This window comes from Cottoperca gobio, chromosome 23, assembly GCF_900634415.1.
Source record: "Cottoperca gobio chromosome 23, fCotGob3.1, whole genome shotgun sequence".
Taxonomy (NCBI): Eukaryota; Metazoa; Chordata; class Actinopteri; order Perciformes; family Bovichtidae; genus Cottoperca; species Cottoperca gobio.
The window spans coordinates 8460001-8482500 of NC_041377.1; the positions used below are offsets into that span (position 1 = coordinate 8460001).

At 44.6% G+C, this 22500-nt stretch overlaps 2 protein-coding genes across 6 annotated transcripts in view; one reads left to right on the forward strand and one right to left on the reverse strand.

Moving 5' to 3' along the window:
* The window catches only part of slc13a4 (solute carrier family 13 member 4), a 16131-nt gene extending 11035 nt beyond the window's left edge, over positions 1-5096 (reverse strand). For both annotated transcript variants that reach the window (XM_029461648.1, XM_029461647.1), the window contains exons 1-2: positions 4716-5096; positions 830-958 (exon numbers count right to left, since the gene is read on the reverse strand). In XM_029461648.1, the coding sequence (XP_029317508.1) occupies positions 830-958; positions 4716-4838 (252 nt within the window). In that variant the 5' untranslated portion in view covers positions 4839-5096. The remainder of the gene's footprint in view (positions 1-829; positions 959-4715) is intronic.
* Positions 4871-22500, forward strand: part of LOC115028157 (uncharacterized) — a 31647-nt gene continuing 14017 nt past the window's right edge. The window contains exons 1-3 of one of the 4 annotated variants that reach the window (XM_029461649.1): positions 4871-5009; positions 20275-20307; positions 21280-21416. The gene's annotated coding sequence lies outside the window, so the exon portion shown is untranslated. Of the gene's footprint in view, positions 5010-5664; positions 5716-20274; positions 20308-21279; positions 21417-22500 lie in introns of those variants that run through there. The other 3 variants (XM_029461652.1, XM_029461650.1, XM_029461653.1) reach the window with 3 other exon arrangements.

The following is a 22500-nucleotide window of genomic DNA, read 5'->3' on the forward strand; positions in this document are numbered from 1 at the left end:
TAAACTTTATAGATGTTTGTGATTTGGTGATTATTAACAAATATTACAATTGTTATTGTTATTATCAGCTATGATACACTGCATCATTTATAAACTAATTATTTCATATTACATCATTTACATTATTACTAATAATCAGTAAACATTATTAATCTGAACTAAAGTTTCATTAATGATGAACATATAATTTATTTATGATGGTTATTATAAAGAGATGAAATGACCCTGATGACCCGTGTGTGTGTGTGTGTGTGTGTGTGTGTGTGTGTGTGGGAGCTTGTGATCCATGTGTGTGTACTGTGAAGACATCATGCTATCAGGGACACAGCGTCACTCAGGAGTCTGACTGACTCTGAGCAGTAAGCTAATGCTGTGCAGTTAGCATCGACACACAAAGACATCAGCAGCTTCTGTAGCTCCGTCCTCGAGCGCCAATAAACTATTACAGCTTTGAACTTGTCCAGATGTCAGTTTCACTCACAAGTCACTGTGCAGGGACCAGAATCAGAATTAAATGATGAGTAATAATAAACATGGACACCGTGTGAGTCGACCAGGGAACCACCAGGTCTGTGACGCTGAAGGCTTTCCTATTTCATTCAGATTTACTGATATTTGTGGAGAACAGATAAAACAGAGATGTGGATTCTCAAGGGACTTCATCATCACATGACCTCTGTGTTTAGAGAACTGTGGGAGGTGATTTACGGTCAAATTTTCACTAAAAATAATTACGGACATGCAGGTTTATAATGAGGTCTCATGTCACACTTTGTCCTATGACTACATAGCTTGAGAGGGTTTGACAGACAGACACATGGAGACTCACCTCGCTGGACTTCAGGACCCCAAAGAGTGGATAGAGGAAGGCCGGGACCAGAGCAGCAGCACCCAGAGGAACCGCCTCAGACACCCAGTACACTGCCGTCACCATCAGCACGTACGCACAGCATGCCTCCTGCAGGTGGAACAATGCATGCTTCATCACTGACCATCAACACAATCCTGCAGCCGTTAGCTTAGCTTAGCATAAAGTCTGGAAGCAGGTGAGCCGGTGAAGTAAAAACAATCTGCTGACTCACTTCTGCAGAGCTCAGTAACATCTTAACATATTACATCTTGTTTGTTTGTACAAATATCACACACACACACACACACACACACACACACACACACACACACACACACACACACACACACACACACACACATGGCTGTTGCATTAATCTGGTAATGGTTATATAATATAATCAACATACCAGCCTCTCAGAGCGCTCTGTTGCAACAGCTTAGAGACTCTCCAACCTTAGATTAAAGAGGAATCTCGTGACATTTGTTAAGACCCTGTGAAAACACTTTCCTTCACTTCTTACACTTGGAGGACAATTTTAAACCCAAAAATCCACACACACACACTTAATAAAGTTCAAGTAGAGACAAGGCTGTCAGAGAGCTGCACATGGTGCAGTGTTAAGCTTACACACTTCTGCCAGCAGCTGTGTGAGCTCGTATGTAAGAGGAATATTCACTTCATGGCAGCAACAGGTCACTTAATCTCACATTAATAAACCCAGTGGGTAGAATGAGCCTGCAGGATGAAGACGCATGTTCAGACCCTTTCATACTCTTTCAATCCAAGTTATAAAATGTCCATTTAGGTTGGCAGTGATGGGACGAATGAAAATATCCACAAACTAACGTAAAGAGCCGTAAATAAATCTCCACATGTCAGCGTCATGCACCCGAACATGAGGTGGAGCGATGAGCGATCAGTATTTCACTGACATGTTGTATAAGTAAACAAGGAGACGCTGCTGATCAATGCTGCTGTGCACCAACACTCATCTCAAAGTTTAGTGTTTGGATAACCTGTGGACACATGTTCTGCAGACAGAGCTCAGATCTCCTGAAGCAGAGAAACAACAGAGTTAAATCAATGTTCATTTAACTTCAGCCGTACAAACTGTCCAACATACACCCTGCTGTACACAGGTCCACAGGTCCACAGAACGCTGCTCGAACCTGAATGTTACATTTTATATTCAGAATAATAGTGGAATATTAGAGTGCATGGAAATGTAGTAGGATTGTAGACAGGAGAACAGAGTTGGCGTTAGGTAACGGAGAACAGAAGCAAGATAAAAAGAGACAAACATGAATAAATAAAGTGCTGATTCAGCGGTCACTGGTCATCGACTATTGGTCTGTGTTTATCAGAAGATAGTCTTAGAACAACCACACGCTCAAACATCTTCCTTCTCTTTGTTCTGGTTTTGCACGTTAAAGACAAAGTGTCGGGTCAGCAGAGCGGCCTGATGACCTCCGATAAGACTTCACGTGTCGGGAGCAGGAGTCCATGCACGCTGCTGATGGAAGACGCTTGTCAGCAGCGATTACAGGATTATTATAATACACCTTGAGAAAAACAAGTGAAGTGTGTGTGTGTGTGTGTGTGTGTGTGTGTGTGTGTGTGTGTGTGTGTGTGTGTGTGTGTAGCTACAGGAAGAGGTTTCTGGAACAATCACATCTCATCCTGGCAGATCTCTAAACTGTCAGTTCCTCTCAGGGAGCAGCTGAGCTTCACTGTTGGGTCCAGAACATCTCCAAGACTGGAGAACAGGAACGTTACTCTCCGACACTTTAACAGCTGACAGGACAAAACCTGCTTCCAGATGACTCGTCAGCTCCTGATGTGATCGTCTCAGGAAGTGGAGATGATTGGTTTTTAGATTAAACAACAAAGTGACAAAGTATTCAGATCAGCTGAAACCTGTAATCACTGAAGCAATGAGCAGATAAAACACACACACACACACACACCCACACACACACCCACACACACACACACACACACACACACACACACACACACACACACACACACACACACACACTAGATAAGAAGTCACAGTTCATCCTGAGAGGAACCTGAACGTCTCATAACAATCCATCCAATAGTTGGAGACATTTTACTGAGAACCACAAATCTGAACTTGAGAGATAAACAGAGTCCTGAGGATCCATCAGAACCAGAGAGAATCAGGTCCCTTCAGTACTGGAGTAACAACACTTCCTGGTTGTTCAACACACACCACAACCAAGTAGTTCCTGTGGAGACGGAATTTTATTTGTAACGAGCGGAAATTTAAATGTGTTGCTGGAGAACACAAGAAAACTGAAGAAGAACTTTCATAAGAGGAACCGGAGTGGCGTTGATCCAGACACGTAGCTCACAAAGCTAAAGCTTTAGTGGACTGTGATGTTTATGTTCTTTGTATCCTGCTCATGTTCTGATCCACTGACTTCTGGTGCAGCTTTGAACTTTTATGGGGATTGAAAATGGCACAACTGTCCTGCAAAACTGCCATTGTCTTTGTATCCCCCTCTCTGACCTGCATCCAACTAAAGTTCTGCTGCAGCTGGACACAGTACTGCTCCAAACACACACACACACACACACACACATTCTTGAGTCAGTGTGGGGTCTCTGGAGTGCTGAGGAAACAACGTGGGGCTGAAATCCAGCGTGCTGGAGGCTGATTATATAACTTAATTGCTTGGGTTGTTTCTTTTTCTTTGTAGTGAAGTTTTGTCCTTTGGTGCTCTCTCGGCCTCCTCCTGCGCCACCGACTCGTGCCAAACATCCACCGGTCCAGACACCACAGCGAGGCTCCTGGGCGACAGAGCTGATTGGCTGACGGACAAACTTGCGAGCACATAACAGTTCTTTTGAATATTAAAGGTGTTATAAGAAACACAAATATCTGTGACGCAGGAGAGCATATATATATATATATATATATATATATACACACACACACACACAGTGATTAAATATACCGTGATATTTTGTGTTTGTACGACTCTCAAACATGCAGCAACACATTTCATTTAATTGAATCCTTGAACAAATTTAGATGAAGATCATCCTGTTGTTTCCAAAACACAAACACTTGTTCAGTGTCTCTGTGATCTCCATCTCATCAACATGTAGAGACATCTCCACACACACACACACACTCACTCACACACACACACACACACGCACACACACACACGCACACTCAGCTCAGCTGATGATCAAGCATTCATCAAAACAGTGTGCCTTTTGATTGATTCCCTCACACTCACACTCACACACACACACACACACAAACACACACACACACACACACACACCATCAGCAAAGTGAAGCCATCAGAGGAGGAACATCAGCAGATCTTCGTCTGGATGTTTTCTTATCTGCTGTCTCGGTATTTATGGCTTTGTTGATATATTTAATAATGATTAACAAAAATAACTTTAAGTGTTGAAATACAAATAACAATATTAGTATAAATGGGTGGTGCATTAATACATGTTCAGATTGTTACTATTGTATCACGGGTATATTAATAACCTATAACCTAAAACACTTTTTAGTGACTTTGTCCCACAGAAGCAGTTTAATGCATATGTCTTTAGTGTGTCTTTAGTACTGTCCATGGTTCTCATGATGGACACATGACTGATGTCACCTTTATGATATGTTCTTGATTTACACTATAATAGTCAAACATATATCTTACAGTGACCAGCAGTTTAATTAGTTTCATATGTAGTTCATCAGTATCTTCCCTTAAATTCTACCATACAATGATGCTCTAATTTTGAAAATCGTGAGTGTTTTGTGTTTGCAATCAGAATGAATAAGACTCGTGTCGCTGGTACTCACGCTGGTGGGGTGGATGAGCGGTAAAGGCAGCAGGAATAGCGGGATGAACACAACGACGATCAGCTTCCGCGCCGCCCACAGTTTCCGGAACACATCCATCCTGGCTGCGGCCTCTAGCCTCATGGATGACCCGGGGCTCTGGGTCGGACCGGCCTCAACGCAGCACCAGTGGGTGTGAAACCACCACCGACCGTGGAGACCCGGAGGAGGGGGAAGTGCGTGAAGTTCTCTTTTGGCTGTGCGCCTTTACGCACAGATCGCGGACGGTGACGGGCCTGAGTGCGGCTCTGTGAGGTGAGTGAACCGGCTTTTCAAAATGTGATGTGTACCTCCTCCGTGTTTGACTCTCGTGCCATGCTCCAGCCCCGCTGCTCCTCACCCGCGTGCTGATGAGAGTGAGGCTGCAGGTGAGGCTGCCGGCACATTTATTACCCGTGATAGGTATGCTAATCACCCAGCTCTGGCCCGCCCCCTCTGTCTGTGTGTCGACCAATCAGGGGGGAGTAAAGTTTGCACAAGTGCGTGTGCGTGTGCGTGTATCCTGATGTCTGTGAAGTAAAAGGGAAATACTGTGGAGTGGGACATAACAGAGTAATATTAAAGTTAGAAACGAAACATGACAATTATAATATAATATTATGTGTGAATGTGGGACCAATGACATCATTCATTCATAGATTAAATTAGTGACAATGATTTGAGTTATATCATTTTAAATCAGGGGTAGCCAACGCGGTGCCCGCGGGCACTTGGTCACCCGCAGGGCACGTTCTAAAAATAGCACTAGTCACCATGAAGCTCCGTCTAAAATGTTTATTTAATTGTTTTGCTGTTTTATCAATAACACTTGAATTATTCTTTATTTTAAAATGACAATATTAAATATAGAATTTAAAAAACAAAAATGTTTTATGTATATGAACTCTGACCCTGTAAACTAAATCTCCATTTCCCTCTTCGCTGAGACAAGCTAGCGGGAGCAGCTACGATGGGGCAGTAGGTGCGTTTTTTACTCTAAACATGTCAGAAAAGCGAAAGAAAATTAATTATTTTCACAATGATTGGGAGGAAGAATTATTTTTTACAACAGTGAAAGAAACGTGTGTATGTCTCATTTGCGGGGCGACGGCAAAGCGGCACATTGTGGAGACACTTCGGTACGTGTCACAAAGCTACCATGCTAACTAACTAACTAACTAACTAACTACCAGCTGCAGCACTGCGGGCAGAACAAGCCGAGAGTTAAAGCAGCTTTGGGCAGCAGCATCTCTTTTCACGAGGCCGGTGAACAAGTCACACAAAGCATCGGAATCTTCATTTAGAGCTGCACATGTTTAATAAAGAACAAGAAAGCCTTTTCGGACGGGGAGGTGTTGAAAGGTGCAATGATGTTATTGCAAACACTGTTCTAAGACGAGAAAAAGGTTCAGATGTCATCTCCACTCCTCGATGTTACAAAGTTAGTGTTTGTACAAACAGGATATGATCTGAAGATGTGACAGTTAATGATTTCCTATAAAATGTTACAGAAGTGATATTTTGTATATGTAGATGTGATAACTACGACTTTCAAATGTTGAAATAGATTTAGAACATAAATAAATAATGTTTAAATATATCTGTTTCCTACCATAAATCATTGTTAATAATAATTGTGAGGAATAATTAACATTAACATGTGATCAGACAGGTTCTTCACATATATGAATATTTATTATGATTATTATTATTAATGATATTACCATTACATTTGAACCGTGCAACTATGTTATTCAGGAAGTTTGTATCAAACAAGTAGCCCTTCGTATTATTCAGCACTTGAAGCAGCTCTCAGTATCACAAAGGTTGGTGACCCCTGCTCTAAATCATATAATCCAACACAGTGAAACCGGAAGCAGCAGTCACACACTTCCCTCTGCAGGATACACTCAGGTGGTGCACACAGGTGGAGCACACAGGTGGTGCACTGAAATGGAGCACACAGGTGGTGCACTGAGGTGGAGCACACAGGTGGTGCACTGAAGTGGAGCACACAGGTGGTGCACTGAGGTGGAGCACACAGGTGGTGCATTTTAACTCCATGTCAGTTTAATCTATAGAAGACAACAACATGTTGAAATATGTTACATGTTGTTTTCTTTAAGTAGTGAACAGCAGGTCAGAGACACACAGAGACACACAGAGACACACAGAGACACATGGGGTGGTGTAATCAGAGACCACCCGGGCCGTCACATGACAGAGTTCACACATGCTGCTTTGTCTCTATTGTGTAATGAGGATTAATTCTTAGCTTCTGTAAAATTAACAGAAACATTCCAACAGATTTTCCTCTCGACCGACTGTAACGTGTGAAAACACAGAATTATTACAGCTATAATGTCACTGAAGGAACACACACTTCATGTGAGCTCTGCAGGCTTCCTACTGCTGTGTGTGTGTGTGTGTGTGTGTGTGTGTGTGTGTGTGTGTGTGTGTGTGTGTGTCCTCTTCATTGGACCTTTGAACTTACGTAACTCAAACACTTTTAGCTAATTCTCACTAAACCTCTTTCAGTCTTAAACTTAAAAAAACTATAAAACTTTGTTGTGGCTCCACACACACATATATACACACACACTACACACACACACACACATATATATATATATATACACACACACACACACACACACAGAGAGTTCCCAGTGTGTGTATATATATATGTGTGTAGTGTGTGTGTGTATATATATGTGTGTGTGTGTGTGTTATAGCCTTAGTTTTTAAGCTTGAATCATTCGTTTTCACATCATTTGTATCCCACATATTTATTTATTTTAGTTTTCCTGCAGAATTGTATTTTACTGTCAGCACTTGGAGCTGAATGTGCTGCAGTTCATACAAAACGTGTTCAGCAGTTAAAGTTAGTCAACATTTTCCAGCTCTGACATACAAACATTGAAATACAATAAAGCATAGGTCTTCAACAGGGGTTCCGCGACCCCCAGGGGGTCCACGGAAGTACTACAGGGGGGTCGCGAAATAGTTTGTAGATAAAGCAAATATTTCTATATAAAATAAAAACTTTATAAAATTGTTTTTATTGGGTTGACCGCGTGAACTAAATGGCTGCGTGAGTCTTGAGCTCCCCGACAACTTCCCACTATTATTACACATTTAAATCATTTCACGCCGAATCATCTCTTCAAAAGTTATAAGAATGCCGGAGGCAAGAGGAAAATCGAATAAAATGCTGAAAGACGAAGATATTAAATCCATCTTTGAAGTGGTTTTCTACGTGAGGAGCTAGATGCTAGCCTCGATCGTGTAGCTAGCAAGATTGATGCTATGCAGTCAGAGCTAGCAACTGTGACTACAAGAGTTATTACGGCTGAAGGAGAGCTGGATGCTCGGAAAAAAAGCACAAAGAAAGAATATTCCGTTCTATCCACCGTTCAGGAAAACATGCTGTGTTTCGAGCAGAAGATAGCGGATTTGGAGGACCGTAATAGGAGGTGCAACATATGGTTTTATGGTTTCCCGGAGAACACGGAGAGTGACGCCCCGGTGCAGTTTTTTGGAACGCATGATACCCACTTGGTTCTCCGCTCTGAAGCAACTTAAACCTGAAATAGAGCATGCCCACAGAATCTTCCGCGGCGGCCCCCCTACGGAGGGAGGACGACCCCGGGCTTTCATCTTCTGCTGTCTACGCTTCTCCACACGTCAAGCTATCCTCCGTGAGGCGAGGAAACACCCCCCTTCAGTAGGCAACAGATCTCTCCATTTCGCTGCTGACTTCAGTGATTATACAGCTAAACGCCGCAGAGCGTTCTCAAAGGCTATGGCTTTGGCACGTGAAAAGGGCACTGATGCTTTCCTGATTTACCCTGCCACTCTCAAGGTTAAAAAAGGTTACTCCACTCATCTCTTCGCTTCACCCGTGGATGCGGAGCGGTTTTTGGAGCGGCGCCCTTCTCCTTGTCGCCTCGTTGACGTCGCTCCGGTGGAGGACGAGCTAGGAGAGGAGCAAGCTGCACTGATGACCATTTCACCGGATCATAGCGACCCTCATGTTGACAATGAGCAACAGGTTTGCACATCACGATCGCCCAAGCCTTGTGGCTGTAAATGGACTACTGTTTTGTGACTATCCATGGAAACTATATGCAGCTAGCTGTATCAGCGCCGTTAGCACGCCTGGTTTCACTTATTTTATAATGAACCTGTACCAAAGCAGGCTGTTCTGCGTCTGTAGCAATACTGTGTTGACTATTTGTGGCTGGCTATGTTGACTCCGTGAATAGGCCGGCTTCATCTGTCTACAGGGGATCCTTTTCTCCACTATCTTTTGTTAAATGCAGTTATCTCTATTAGCTCTATCGGTTACGTTACGCCCGGTTAACGGGTACACAAGTACACTTGATCGTAATCTCAGTTATATCTTATTTTTGATATCTTCTTGAAGTTAAGTTACCGTTGGTCTGCTAAGTGAGTTTCTACATGAATCATTAATGGTTCATAGATCCCTGATGAGCATGTATGGATATTTCATTAATTTTGATATGCGCACTATTATTATATGTTATTACACATCTTTAGCAGCCTTTGCTATCCATGTTAAATTTGTGAGACCTCCTAATTAGATTTTATAGCTTCCCACTAGCACATTTGTCGGGATAACGTGGAATGTTGTTGGGCTCAATTCTGTATAGCCCTTGGTTCTTATTCTGGTTGCGGACTGTTTAGTTTTTCTTGTGGGAGGGCATGTTGGGGGTGTAATGGCCTCTCTTTTTTGTTTTATGTGTGCATGTTTTTTGTTTTTGTTTCATCTTTTTGCTCATGAGGTTTTTTGCGGGTGGGCGGGATGCCTCAGGTCCTTTCAACAATTTCTGTGCATTCCTTGTATTATTGTACTGGCACACACTGCTCACTTTGATAAATGGCTAATTTAAATATATTGGTTTGGAATACAGGGGACCTTAACACTCCACATAAACGCACCAGTGTCCTAGGCTTGTTGAGGAGGAAAAAGGTGGATTTGACATTACTGAGTGAAACTCACCTTCTGAAGACTGATGCGGGAAGACTGGCTGACAAATTCTATCATGTCATAGCATCCTCTTCTGCAAGTACTAAAATCCGGGGAGTGACCATAGTGGCTAAGCGCAATTTAAATATCAAAGTTTTTGATGTATGGGCGGACACAACAGGCCGGATAACTATCGCAAAAGTCGAATGTTCTAATAGGAAAATTGCACTGGTCTCAGCATATGCTCCTAACTCATTTGAGGGAGATTTCTGTAATGTGCTCACTACCGCAATGTTGGAGTTGACAGACGACTCGTTTATAGTTGGGGCCGATTTTAATGCTGTATGGGACCTAGCTATAGATAGATCTATACTCCATATAGATAGATCACAAGGCTTTGAGACAACAGACCAAAAGAGGGCTTCTACCACCCTGCATTCATGGGCTCACGATACAGGGCTAGTTGGTGCCTGATTAACCCCTCTTCGAAAGATTTTTCTTTCTTCTCCTCCAGACATAAGACCTTTTCTAGAATCGACTACTTGTTCGCCTCTCCCCATCTCTTTGACAGCACTGATGTTTCCATGCTGCCTATAGCTCTCTCCGATCACTAAGAAGACTCTCCTCCCGTGCCCCTAGGTGGAGATTTAACACAACATTACTAAAAAATGATGATTTCTGTATACAGTTTAAGGCAAAACTCACAGAATTTTTAGAGTTTAATGTAGGATCTGTCGAAGATCCTAGGATATTGTGGGACTCCATTAAGGGATTTATCAGAAGCAATTCTACACTATTTGCATCTTATCTGCGAAAGGCTCGACTCTCCAAATTGGGAAAATTTGTACGCTAATCTGGACGCTTCACTTCTTAACAGCTTAATTTAAGGTTAAAGGTAGAAATCAACTCCATTCTTAGACAGCGGTCCGAATTTTTGATGCACAGGACGAGACAACACTATTCCACGGCTCTAGGCCTGGTTACATGCTGGCTATGAAAATTTGTGCTGATGAATACTTTGCTGACATCCCTTCTATCAGAACCCAGCAAGGGGAGGTAACCACTGACCCTAAGCGGATTAATGGTGCATTCCAATCTTTTTATTCTGAATTATATCGGTCTGAAATCACTTTTGATAAAACTAAATATGAGGCTTTTCTTAATGAGCTGGAATTACCATGCTTAACAGAGGATGATTCCAAACAATTGGCTGAGGCTATTAGCTTGGAGGAACTTAAAGCAGCGGTCCTTGACAATCAGAGGGGTAAGGTACCAGGGTGGGACGGCATCCCCCCAGAGCTCTATTTGACCTTTTGGGACCTTTTGGGCCCGCTGTTGCTTTCCATGATTGAAATTTCAATAGTACGGAGCAATTTTTCCAGAGATGTAAATACAGCTCTTATCCCTTTACTTTTAAAATAGGATAAAGATGCATCTGATTGTAACAGCTACAGGCCCTTAAGCCTACTTGGTGCCGATTTAAAATTTACACATGCACATCATTGACGCTAGCAAAGATGATAAAACACCAGCGGCTGTCTTATCTCTGGATGCTATGAAGGCTTTTGATAGGCTGGAATGGTCATACCTATGGTCTGTTCTGGAGTCTATGGGATTAGGTAAGGGGTTCATCCATATGATCAAAGTACTTTATGCTGCACCGTCAGCTATGATTTTAACAGGCAAAACTATATTGTCGCTTTTTTCTGTAGCAAGGTCATCCAGACAGGGCTGCCTCTTAAGTCCAGGGCTCTTCGCCCTCTCGCTCGAGCCACTGGCCCAATTTATTATCACAGGACATGATCCCCATTTCTATCTGAGGCTCGCATCATCACATTGCCCTTTACGCGGATGATGTACTGATTTTTATGCAGAACCCCTCAGCGTCTACAACTTGTTTGCTTAGTGTAATAGAGAAATTTGGAAGCCTATCAGGTTTTAAGATTAATTGGCCCAAATATGCATTTTTGCCTCTCAACGACGCTGCCAGATCAGCTATTCTCCCTGCAAACATTCCTGTGGTAAAACATTTCAAATATCTTGGTGTTGAAATATTCCCCAACCTTAACAAGACTATAAAGAATAATTATATGGACATGTACAACAAGGTTCTCCAGGACCTCAATAGGTGGTCGAGCCAGCCCTACTCACTACAAGCCAGAGCATCAATAATTAAAATGAATATACTGCCTAGAGTTAATTTTATCAGCTCAATGCTCCCTCTATCGCCCCCCATTGGTCATTGGCAGAAACTACAGTCGGCAATTTCAAAATTTATTTGGAACAACAAGCGGCCTAGACTTAAAATGTCCACTACTCAATGGAGGAGACTTGATGGGGGACTGGCAGTACTACATTTTAAATTGTATTTCTGGTCCTTTTCATTAAGACCTTTACTTAATTAGTTTGATCCCAAAGCTGTGGTTTCATAGCGTGCTTTAGAAGAGGAGTTAGTCTCCCCATGGAGACTTTAGGACATAATTTACACAAACATATCTATCAAACAATGTCAGCTTAGGTTCGGCCCTCTGATTACTCATGTTATTCAGACTTGGCGAAACGCACAGAAATTATGCTCTATTCAATGCCCCTGGCATCTCAATTCACCAATATTTAATAACAACCAATTACTCATAGGGCGAAGGCTTATTAATTTTTCCCAATGGGGGAGGAAGGGTCTTCACACCTTGGGAGATATTTACAGTGACAGTGGTCTCCGCTCTTTTCAGGACCTTCAACGCTGTTATGGCCTTCCAGGCACCTCTTTCTTCTTTTATCTACAGCTTAGGGCAGCGCTTAAAGCTTATGGGGTTCCGTGGGATCAACATTTAGCACGGCATCCATTCCACAAACTCATCACTGATAGAAGAACTTCCAGGGGCTTTGTCTCTATTTTTTATACTTACCTACTTGAGTCCTCTTATGGTGACCTTCCCTTAGAAAGACTTTGGAGGAAGGATGTCCCAGAATTGAGACCTGATTTTAATTGGGATTCAGTCTGGTCTAACATTCTTCAGGCGTCTCGCAATCCCAACTACCAACAAATCCACCTGAACTATGCGCATAGAACTTACCTGACATCCAGACTGCATATGATGGGTCTTCTGGCAGATACTCGGTGTACCCTGTGCTCCATGGGGGCTCCTGGTACATTTCTCCATATGTTCTGGGAATGCCCGCCTGTTGCCCGCTTTTGGAACGGGGTCTCCTCTAAGTTGTCCGACATATTTGCTTTGACTGTACCGGTGTCTGTGACTGTTTTTCTTTTGAATGACTGGGCACCAGAAAAGACCTCTCTATGCTGGCCTTAGAAATTGGTTGCTATGAGGTGGAAACAACCAGACAAGCTCTCAGTGACCTGCTGCTTACTAACATTTCTCGATGTAGTGTACATGGAGCTGTCCACTGCACGTATGATTGGGTCCAATATGGGTTTATGGGTGTCGACAGCTGAAAAATTGAAGGAGTGGATCTAACCATCTTAACTGACATATTTGTTTGCAGTCATTGGTCCTGAGAGGTCCTGGGATGGGGGGTGGGAGGGTTTATTATTATTATTATTATTTATTTTATTCTTATTGTTTGTTATTTCTGTATTTTTTGTACTTTGTGTTGTATCGGTTGTATCGCCCCCCCCTCGCGCACAGAACTCCGACAGCACCTCCCCTCATAGAGAACTCCGACAGCACCCCACCCTCGCACAGAACTCCTACAGCACCCCCTCCCTCGCACAGAACTCCAACAGCACCCCCCCTCGTTTGAATACCGCTGCAGCAGGGGGTCCGTTTACTTTTATATATATTTATATATAAATATATATAATATCCAGAAACTGGATTAAACATGTCGAGATGTATTTATTTTCCTCACATTTTGTTCCCTCAGTTAATTGTTTAAAGTTATATTGAACTCTAAACTTATATTTGGTCAGTTCTCACAATAGTGTCTCATTCTGCTGGAATAAATGTTTGTGGAAGATAAGAGTCGTTTAGAAGAAGACACCTGATCACCACATGATGGTGCTGCACACGCTCTCTGCTGGGGATCATATCCAAACTGTAAACCCTGAACAAGCTGTTTATATTTATATATATATATTTATATGAAGCTGTTGAGCTGAATAAACACATCATTCAGACTGAAGTTACAAACATGTGTCATGATGGAGTTTCATTTTGCTTTCTTGTTTTATTAAAAACTTTTATTTCTTTTGGTAAAGGTTGTTTTTGTTGTTAAGGTCACACTTATCATTTCTAAGCTTTTTAATTTGGGCTGTTTATCCGTGTGCTGGTGATGCTGCTGCAGAGAGGAATCTGTGTGGCTCTGGATTACAGTTTAGTGAGAGACCTGAAATGTAAATAGAAAACGCAGTGACAAGCTGCAGCCAACTCTGACATCAGATTAGCATGAGACACACACACACACACTTCAGATTGGCAACCAAATCTAAATGCACACGAGTCCGCCAGCACTAACCTCCAGCCTTCATCTTTTTTTAATTTCTCCTAATATTCAGTGTTATCTTTATTTTTTTTTGATGCTTTGTGAATTTCCCCCTTAGTTTCAGTATATAAAACATGCACTGTGAGAGGGAGAGATACAAGTTACTGACTGCTGCAGCCAGGTCCCGCAGCGTAGATCTACCTGCAGATCAGACGAGCTGCAGGGGTCCCATAGTCTCTGCATGTTTATCTGTCGGCCTGCTTATTTCTAATCTGCCACTGCTGCTCGACTCCCAAATTAACATCAGAGCTGCAGGGAGTCAAACGAAGCTCGAGTGCAGATTCACAAGCAGTTCAGTGTGATCTGCACATGTTAAAAGTTGAGTTTTCTCTGGTTTCATGTTGTTCTTCCCATCTCACCTTTGTGCTCTCCGCTACTCAGCTGAGATGCACAGATCAATAACTTCCAGTTATCTCATCTTTCACACTTTGCTCCGCTCTGAGGCTTCACTTCAGTCAAACAGACACTTTCTCCTTACAAATAAACACATTCTTATCTCTGGAGCAGCAGAATAAGCACACGTCTCACAGAATAATTCAGAAGGTGTTGAAAGACACTTCAAGGAGCCTCCAGCAGAGGCTTCATTGCCCAGTCATCCCCCTGATCCCTGCCCTTCAGAGCCCCTCCCTGTTGGACCCCTGGTGCTCACAGAAAAACACTTAATGTAACGGTACGATCAAGACAGAAGGAGGGTGTGACTCAATAGCACGACTCAGAGGCAGATCAATGTAAATGCAAATAGTCTTTACTGAAACTTTGCAGTGGCTATGGTACACGCATAGGCAGTTGATCATACAAAGCATGCAATGGATAATCCAGGAGCAGAGTCGGGTCATGGAAACAGGTAGATACTCAGCGTAGCAGCACAGCAGACAAGGATAAGGCAAAGACAGAATTAGGTCACGGAAACAGGGTCGAGGAAGCCGGGGAATCAAACACTTGGGAAACAGGAAACAGGAAGAAGGGACTAACACTGGAACTCTTGACATCAAAGTACGAAGACGAACTGGCAACGAGAGACAAACAAAACACAGACTATATACACCAAGAAGTGAGAGGGAACAACGAGGCACAGGTGAGGACACTAACGAACAGATTGGGAACACCTGGGGGTAGGAACTAGAAACAACAGAGAACAGGTAATTAACTAAATAAAACAGGAAGTACAAACATAACAAAACATCTAACGAACAGGCCGAGACCTAATAGTACCCCCCCTCTAGGGACAGCACCTGACGTCCCAGGTGCATCAGGATGCTGGCAGTGGAAATCCTGGATAAGGGTATGGTCCACAATGTTCTTAGTAGCCACCCACTGTCTCTCCTCAGGGCCATACCCCTCCCAATCCACCAGGTATTGACGACCTCTGCCTCTCTCTCACCGCCAGGAGACGCTTGACCATGTAGACGTTCCCCCCCTCGAAGAACCGGGGGGGAGGTGGGGGTTTGGTTGTGGGAACCAAATGACTCTCTTTCACAGGTTTCACTCGAGACACGTGAAAGGTGGGATGTACTCGCATGGACCGTGGTAATTGCAACCTCACTGCTACAGGGTTGATGACCTTGGAGATAGGGAATGGACCCACAAACCATGTAGCCAATTTGCGTGACTCCACCCGTAGAGGAAGATCCTTGGTGGTCAACCACACCCTCTGTCCTGGAGCATATCTGGTGCAGAGATTCTCCTCTTATCAGCCTTCCTCTCAGGGCAGAGCTGCGGAGGAGAGCTTGTCTTGCTCGACTCCACATCCGGCGACAACGACGAACCATGGCTTGGGCCGAAGGGACAACGAGAAAACGAGAAACAAATTGAGGACCTCGATTGGAAACCACATCCGTCGGGAAACCATGGATCCGGAACACCTGAGAGAGAAGTACCTCTGCCGTCTCTTTCACCAACGGAAGTTTGGGCAATGCAATGAAATGTACCATCTTACTGAACCTGTCGACCACGGTCAGGATGGTGGATTGTCCATCCGAAATGGGTAGTTCAGTAACGAAATCCATAGAAATCTCTGCCCAAGGACGATGTGGCACTTGAAGGGGCCTTAGAAGACCCGATGGCGGTTGACGTGAAGATTTGTTGCATGCACATACCGGACAGGCAGCCACGTACTCCCTGACTGCCTTCTCCATGGATGGCCACCAGAAACGATGCCAGATGACGAACAGGGTCCTCCGAACCCCGGGATGACAGGAAACGAGGGATGTATGGGCCCAATGAATCACCTTTGGACACAACTGCTCTGGCACAAACAGACGATTATTGGGACCCCCCTCAGGAATCTGAGTGTTTATATTGGCCCTTCTTACCTCCTCCTTGATTCCCCAGGTTACCGCTCCTACAACACAAGAAGGCGGCAACACGAATGAAGGGAGTCTGGGGGTCGGGTTGGGATCAAAAAGGCGGGATAGTGCGTCCGCTTTAATGTTCTTTGACCCTGGCCGATAGGTTAGTGTGAAATTGAAGCGGGTGAAAAACAAAGCCCATTTTGCTTGCTGGGAATTAAGTCTCTTCGCCGACTGAATGTACTGTAAGTTCTTGTGGTCCGTAAGAACCAGTAATGGCTGTTCTGCTGCTTCCAGACAGTGTCGCCACTCCTCGAGCGCCACCTTAATGGCAAGTAACTCCCTGTTGCCGATATCGTAATTTCTTTCTGCCGGTGACAGCTTCTTGGACAAAAATGCACATGGGTGCAATTTATTGTCCAAACCATATTGTTGGGACAGAACTGCTCCCAATCCCACATCTGAAGCGTCCACCTCCACCACAAACTGTCTCTGGGGATCTGGCAAGATCAGGATGGGAGCGGAAGCGAAGCTTGTCTTGAGTCGTTGGAATGTCTTCTCAGCCCCCTCATTCCAACAGAACTTGACGCCGAGGTCAAGGCATGTAGGGGTGCGGCAACAGTACTGTAATTCCTAATAAATCTTCGGTAAAAGTTTGAAAATCCCAGGAATCTTTGCACCAGCTTCCGACTGGTGGGGATAGGCCACTGAGTGACCACACTGACCTTCGCCTCATCCATTTGAATACTATCCTCAGCGATAATGAATCCCAGAAACTAAACAGTCTTGATGTGGAAATCACATTTCTCCGCTTTGACAAACAGCAGGTTGTCGAGAAGGCGTCGTAACACTTGACCGATCAAATAATACGCGTTGCGCAGGTCCAGTTTGGTGAATATCTTGGCCCCTTGTAACAGTTCAAATGCCGAAGAAATAAGTGGAAAGGGATACCGATTCTTCACCGTGATCTTGTTCAAACCCTTCTCCACGAAAAAGAAACCAGCGGGTGAAGAAGAAGGACGAATAATCCCAGCCTCCAAGGCTCCCTCGATGTATTTCCTCATAGTCTCTCTCTCTGGAGCAGACAGGGAATACAAATTACCCTTGGGAGGTGCAGCGCCCGGAAGTAGGTCAACGGGGCAATCGTACTCTCGATGAGGTCGCAGAGCTGTGGCCCGGGTCTTACTGAAGACATCCTTAAGCCCCAAGTAGCACGCCGGCACCTTGGCAAAATCCGGAAATCCCCAGATCTCGTTCCTCACAGTTTGGAAAACATGTGGAAGAACACCTCTGGTGCCATCCCAGTACCTCTCCTCCGGCCCAGTCTATGTGTGGGTTGTGCTGGACGAGCCACGGATACTCCAGAATTACCGGGTGTGTGGGAGCATCAAACACATGGAAGTCAATCTGTTCCGAATGTCCATCAGCCATGACCAGTTGCACAGGTTGAGTGATATGGGAGACCTGACACAGTACTCTGTCGTCCAGAGCCTTGGCTTCCAACACCTCGGGTAATGAGTGTAACTTCAAACCCAACCTCTTCGCCATTCCCTCATCCATAAAACTCTCGTCTGCTCCGGAATCAATCAGCACAGTATGAATAATGGTCTCTGACGACGAGATGAGTTTGGCAGGTGTCAGCGCTCGAGAGGGTCCTCCTCCAGAAACTGTTTGGCTCACCAGTGCCCTCTTTACTGGTGAGCCTTGGCTTTTACCGGACCTCTATTAACATAATGTCCCAACTCAGAACAATAGATGCAGCGACCCTCTCTCATCCGGCGCTGTATGACCGGAATCACCCCGTCCATCGTATCTGTGAGCTGCGACCGTCGACAGTCCTCGTTCCCGTTCTCTCTCCCGTAATCGGTTGTCGATTTGGATACACATGGCAATAAGAGAGTCCAGACCTGGATTTCATCAATTCCAATGGTGCTAGCTGATCCTTGATGCGATCCGAGAGTCCACTCCTGAACGCGTCGAATAACGCCTGATCATTCCATCCACTGTCAGCCGCCAATGTCCGGAATTCCACAACATAGTCAAAAGTCAGCCGGTTCCCCTGTCGATTACTGGTGAGAGCACGGGCTGCCTCTCGACCTGGAGCCGTGTGGTCGAAGATCTTCCTTAAAGTCTCTGTGAAGGCTCCTAAGCATTGACAAATTGGTGCCTCCCAGGCCCATTCTGCCGTAGCCCAAGCCTCCGTAATGTTTTGTTAAGTACAAACCTAACATAAAACATCTAATGAACAGGCCGAGACCTAATACTTATGAAGAGCATGAATCCAATGGAGAGGCTGTAATCTGCAGTGCTGCAGTACAACTCTGGTTATCTGAGGATGTAAGAGCAGACAGGACGGAGAAGACACGAGCAAACACATGAAACCATGTTCAAATAAGTTCTGGTACTGGCCAACCAAAAGAAACAAGGAGAAGATCAGATAAACACACTGATAAACTGATAACACACTGATAACACACTGAACCGCTGCAGGAACTCACAACACAGTCTGAAGGGACCACGTGGAAGCGAGTCATATATAGCTGAGGACTAACGAGGGAAAGAGGAGCAGGTGAGAGGAGACCAGGTGAGATCAGGTGAGGTGACCAGGTAAGATCAGGTGAGTGGTGACCAGGTAAGATCAGGTGAGGAGACCAGGTGAGATCAGGTGAGGTGACCAGGTGAGATCAGGTGAGAGGTGACCAGGTGAGATCAGGTGAGGAGACCAAGTGAGATCACGTGAGAGGTGACCAGATGAGATCAGGTGAGACCAGGTAAGATCAGGTGAGGTGACCAGGTAAGATCAGGTGAGGTGACCAGGTAAGATCAGGTGAGTGGTAACCAGGTAAGATCAGGTGAGGTGACCAGGTGAGATCAGGTGAGGAGACCAAGTGAGATCAAGTGAGAGGTGACCAGATGAGATCAGGTGAGGTGACCAGGTGAGACCAGGTAAGATCAGGTGAGGTGACCTGGTGAGACCAGGTAAGATCAGGTGAGGTGACCAGGTGAGACCAGGTAAGATCAGGTGAGGTGACCAGGTGAGATCAGGTGAGGTGACCAGGTAAGATCAGGTGAGTGGTGACCAGGTAAGATCAGGTGAGGAGACCAGGTGAGATCAGGTGAGGTGACCAGATGAGATCAGGTGAGAGGTGACCAGATGAGATCAGGTGAGGAGACCAAGTGAGATCACGTGAGAGGTGACAAGATGAGATCAGGTGAGGTGACCAGGTGAGACCAGGTAAGATCAGGTGAGGTGACCATGTGAGATCAGGTGAGGTGACCAGGTAAGATCAGGTGAGTGGTGACCAGGTAAGATCAGGTGAGGAGACCAGCTGAGATCAGGTGAGGTGACCAGGTGAGATCAGGTGAGGAGATCAGGTGAGATCAGGTGAGGAGACCAGGTTTGGGGCTGAGCAGGCAGACCACAGTGGCTTTATCAGAGGTATTTTGCAGTAAGCAGGCTGTGAACCAAAAGTAAATTCAAACAATGACGGGAACTTCTTTAATATCACATATTATTGTATCCCAGGAATAAAGTGCGAGTGCAGCTTTTAGTTTGAAAGCGTGGAAATAAAGGGAAAAATCAGAGTTAGCAAACAGGAAACTAAAATATGTAAATATATATGAATGTAGAGAAATACAGACTTAATGTAAGCAGAGTTCACATTAAATATTTTACTACAAGTGTTTGGACTCCATGGTGCAGTCTGTTAGTGTCTTTATGTGTAATAATCTAATCGCTCACATTGTTTCCCTCCAGATCTTCTGGAGCTGCACAGATTACCTGAAGCAGGTGAGCTGCTGCTTGTTGCTCTCGTCAGAGGAAAGCCCCTCTGTGCTGTGTGTCACCTGCACTTCCATACTTAGCTCTTATTATTGGCTTTGTGCTGCTGTGCAACCCACACACACATATGAAGATACACACAGTACACACATGAAGATACACACAGTACACAGTACGACACATACAAATATGCATGAGTGCAAATACACAAACACAGATGTGCAGCGTGTACAAAGAGAATGTGCAGTGTGTGTTATAACTGTATTTATTTATTGCCTTGTCGGAGCTGCAGATCGTGTTTATTACTCTTTAAAATACGGTACATACACTTTATTATTGTAGCTGTGAATATTAAAGCAGCCGCTCTATATTATACCAGAAGGCAAAGAGACCGGAGACACTAGTCATCCATTTGATAGATGAAACATGCACTAATTAATAATACAATTGATATATTTTCACTTATAAGGACACCACTATAGTATTAAATGTCACGTAAGAAATCAACAATTAAAGTAAAGTCATATTAACCCACTCTATCTCAAATATAAGCACAATCATATTTAGTATCTAAGAGCAACTACAGTGGAAACTAAACTAATTAAAAGTGTATTTTACTCAAATACATTAATCAGCTGTATAATATTCACGCTTTCTGTCAAACACTAATATTGTTTGATCACATATAAAGGACATTATTATATTATTATTATTATTATTATTAATATGTTATTATTGTTTCAAAAAGTATGTTTCAGAGTCAGAGAGAATCCTACTGAGCATGTGCGGATGAAGTTTTGTCCCTCGAGCTTGTTTCTGATTGGAGGACTTGAGTGTGTTGCAATGGCTCCCGGTCTCCCCCAAATATTAAAGCTTCACTCTTTCATACTGACAATAGATCAAATCAGTACATAAAGCTGCAGCTCCTCTCAGCTCCAGGGAGCTTCAGCTTCTCTGAACTCTTTCTTTTGGTTTCCACAGCTTCACTCTTTCATTCTCATCATTCGTCTCCAGCCAGGCAGTTCAGATAACCCTGCACAGCAGACAGATGCGCTGGAGACGCGCTGGAGATCATCGCGGAGCGTTCAGTAGATCACGCTAACAAAGCTAAAGGGAAAGTGAGTATCCAGAAACAACTGTATAACTGGTTAATGTTGTGTTGAAACATTGCTTCCTTCTGTACCTTGTCAGTGTTTCCTCTCTCTCTCTCTCTCTCTCTCTCTCTCTCTCTCCTCTCCTCTCCTCTCCTCTCCTCTCTCCTCTCTCCTCCTCTACTCTTGCCTCTCCTCTCTCTGCTCCTCTCCTCTCTCCTCTCTCTCTCTCTCCTCTCTCCTCTCTCCTCTCCTCTCTTTCTCCTCTCCCTCTCCTCTCTATCCTCTCCTCCTCTCCTCTCTCCTTCTCCACTCTCCTCCTCTCCTCTCTCCTCTCTCTCTCTCTCTCTCTCTCCTCTCTCTGTCCCTCCTCTCCTCTCTCTCTCTCTCCTCTCCTCCTCTCCTCTCTCTGCTCCTCTATCTCCTCTCTCCTCTCTCCTCTCCTCTCTTTCTCCTCTCCCTCTCTCTCCTCTCTATCCTCCTCTCCTCCTCCACTCTCCTCCTTTCCTCTCTCCTCCTCTCTCTCTCTCTCTCTCTCTCTCTCTCTCTCTCTCCTCTCCTCTCCTCTCCCTCCTCTCCTCTCTCCTCTCTTCTCCTCCTCCTCTACTCTTTCCTCTCCTCTCTCTGCTCCTCTTCTCTCTCTCTCCTCCTCCTCCTCTCCTCTCCTCTCCTCTCTCCTCTCTCCTCTCCTCCTCTCCTCCTCCTCTCTCCTCCTCTCTCCTCTCTCTCTCTCTCTCTCTCCTCTCTCTCTCCTCCTCTCCTCTCCTCCTCTCCTCTCTCCTCTACTATTTCCTCTCCTCCTTTCCTCTCTCCTCTCTCTGCTCCTCTCTCTCTCCTCTCTCTGCTCCTCTCTCTCTCCTCTCTCTCCTCTCCTCTCTCCTCTCTCCTCTATCTGCTTCCTCTCCTCTCTTTCTCAGCTCCTTCTCCTCTCTTCTCCTCTCCTCTCCTCTCTCTCTCCTCTCCTCCTCTCCTCTCTCCTCTCTGCTGCTCCTCTCCTCTCCTCTCCTCTCCTCTCTTTCTCCTCTCCTCTCCTCTCTCTCTCTCCTCTCTCTCCTCTCCTCTCCTCCTCTCCCTCTCCTCCTCTCTTCTCCTCTCCTTCTCCTCTCCTCTC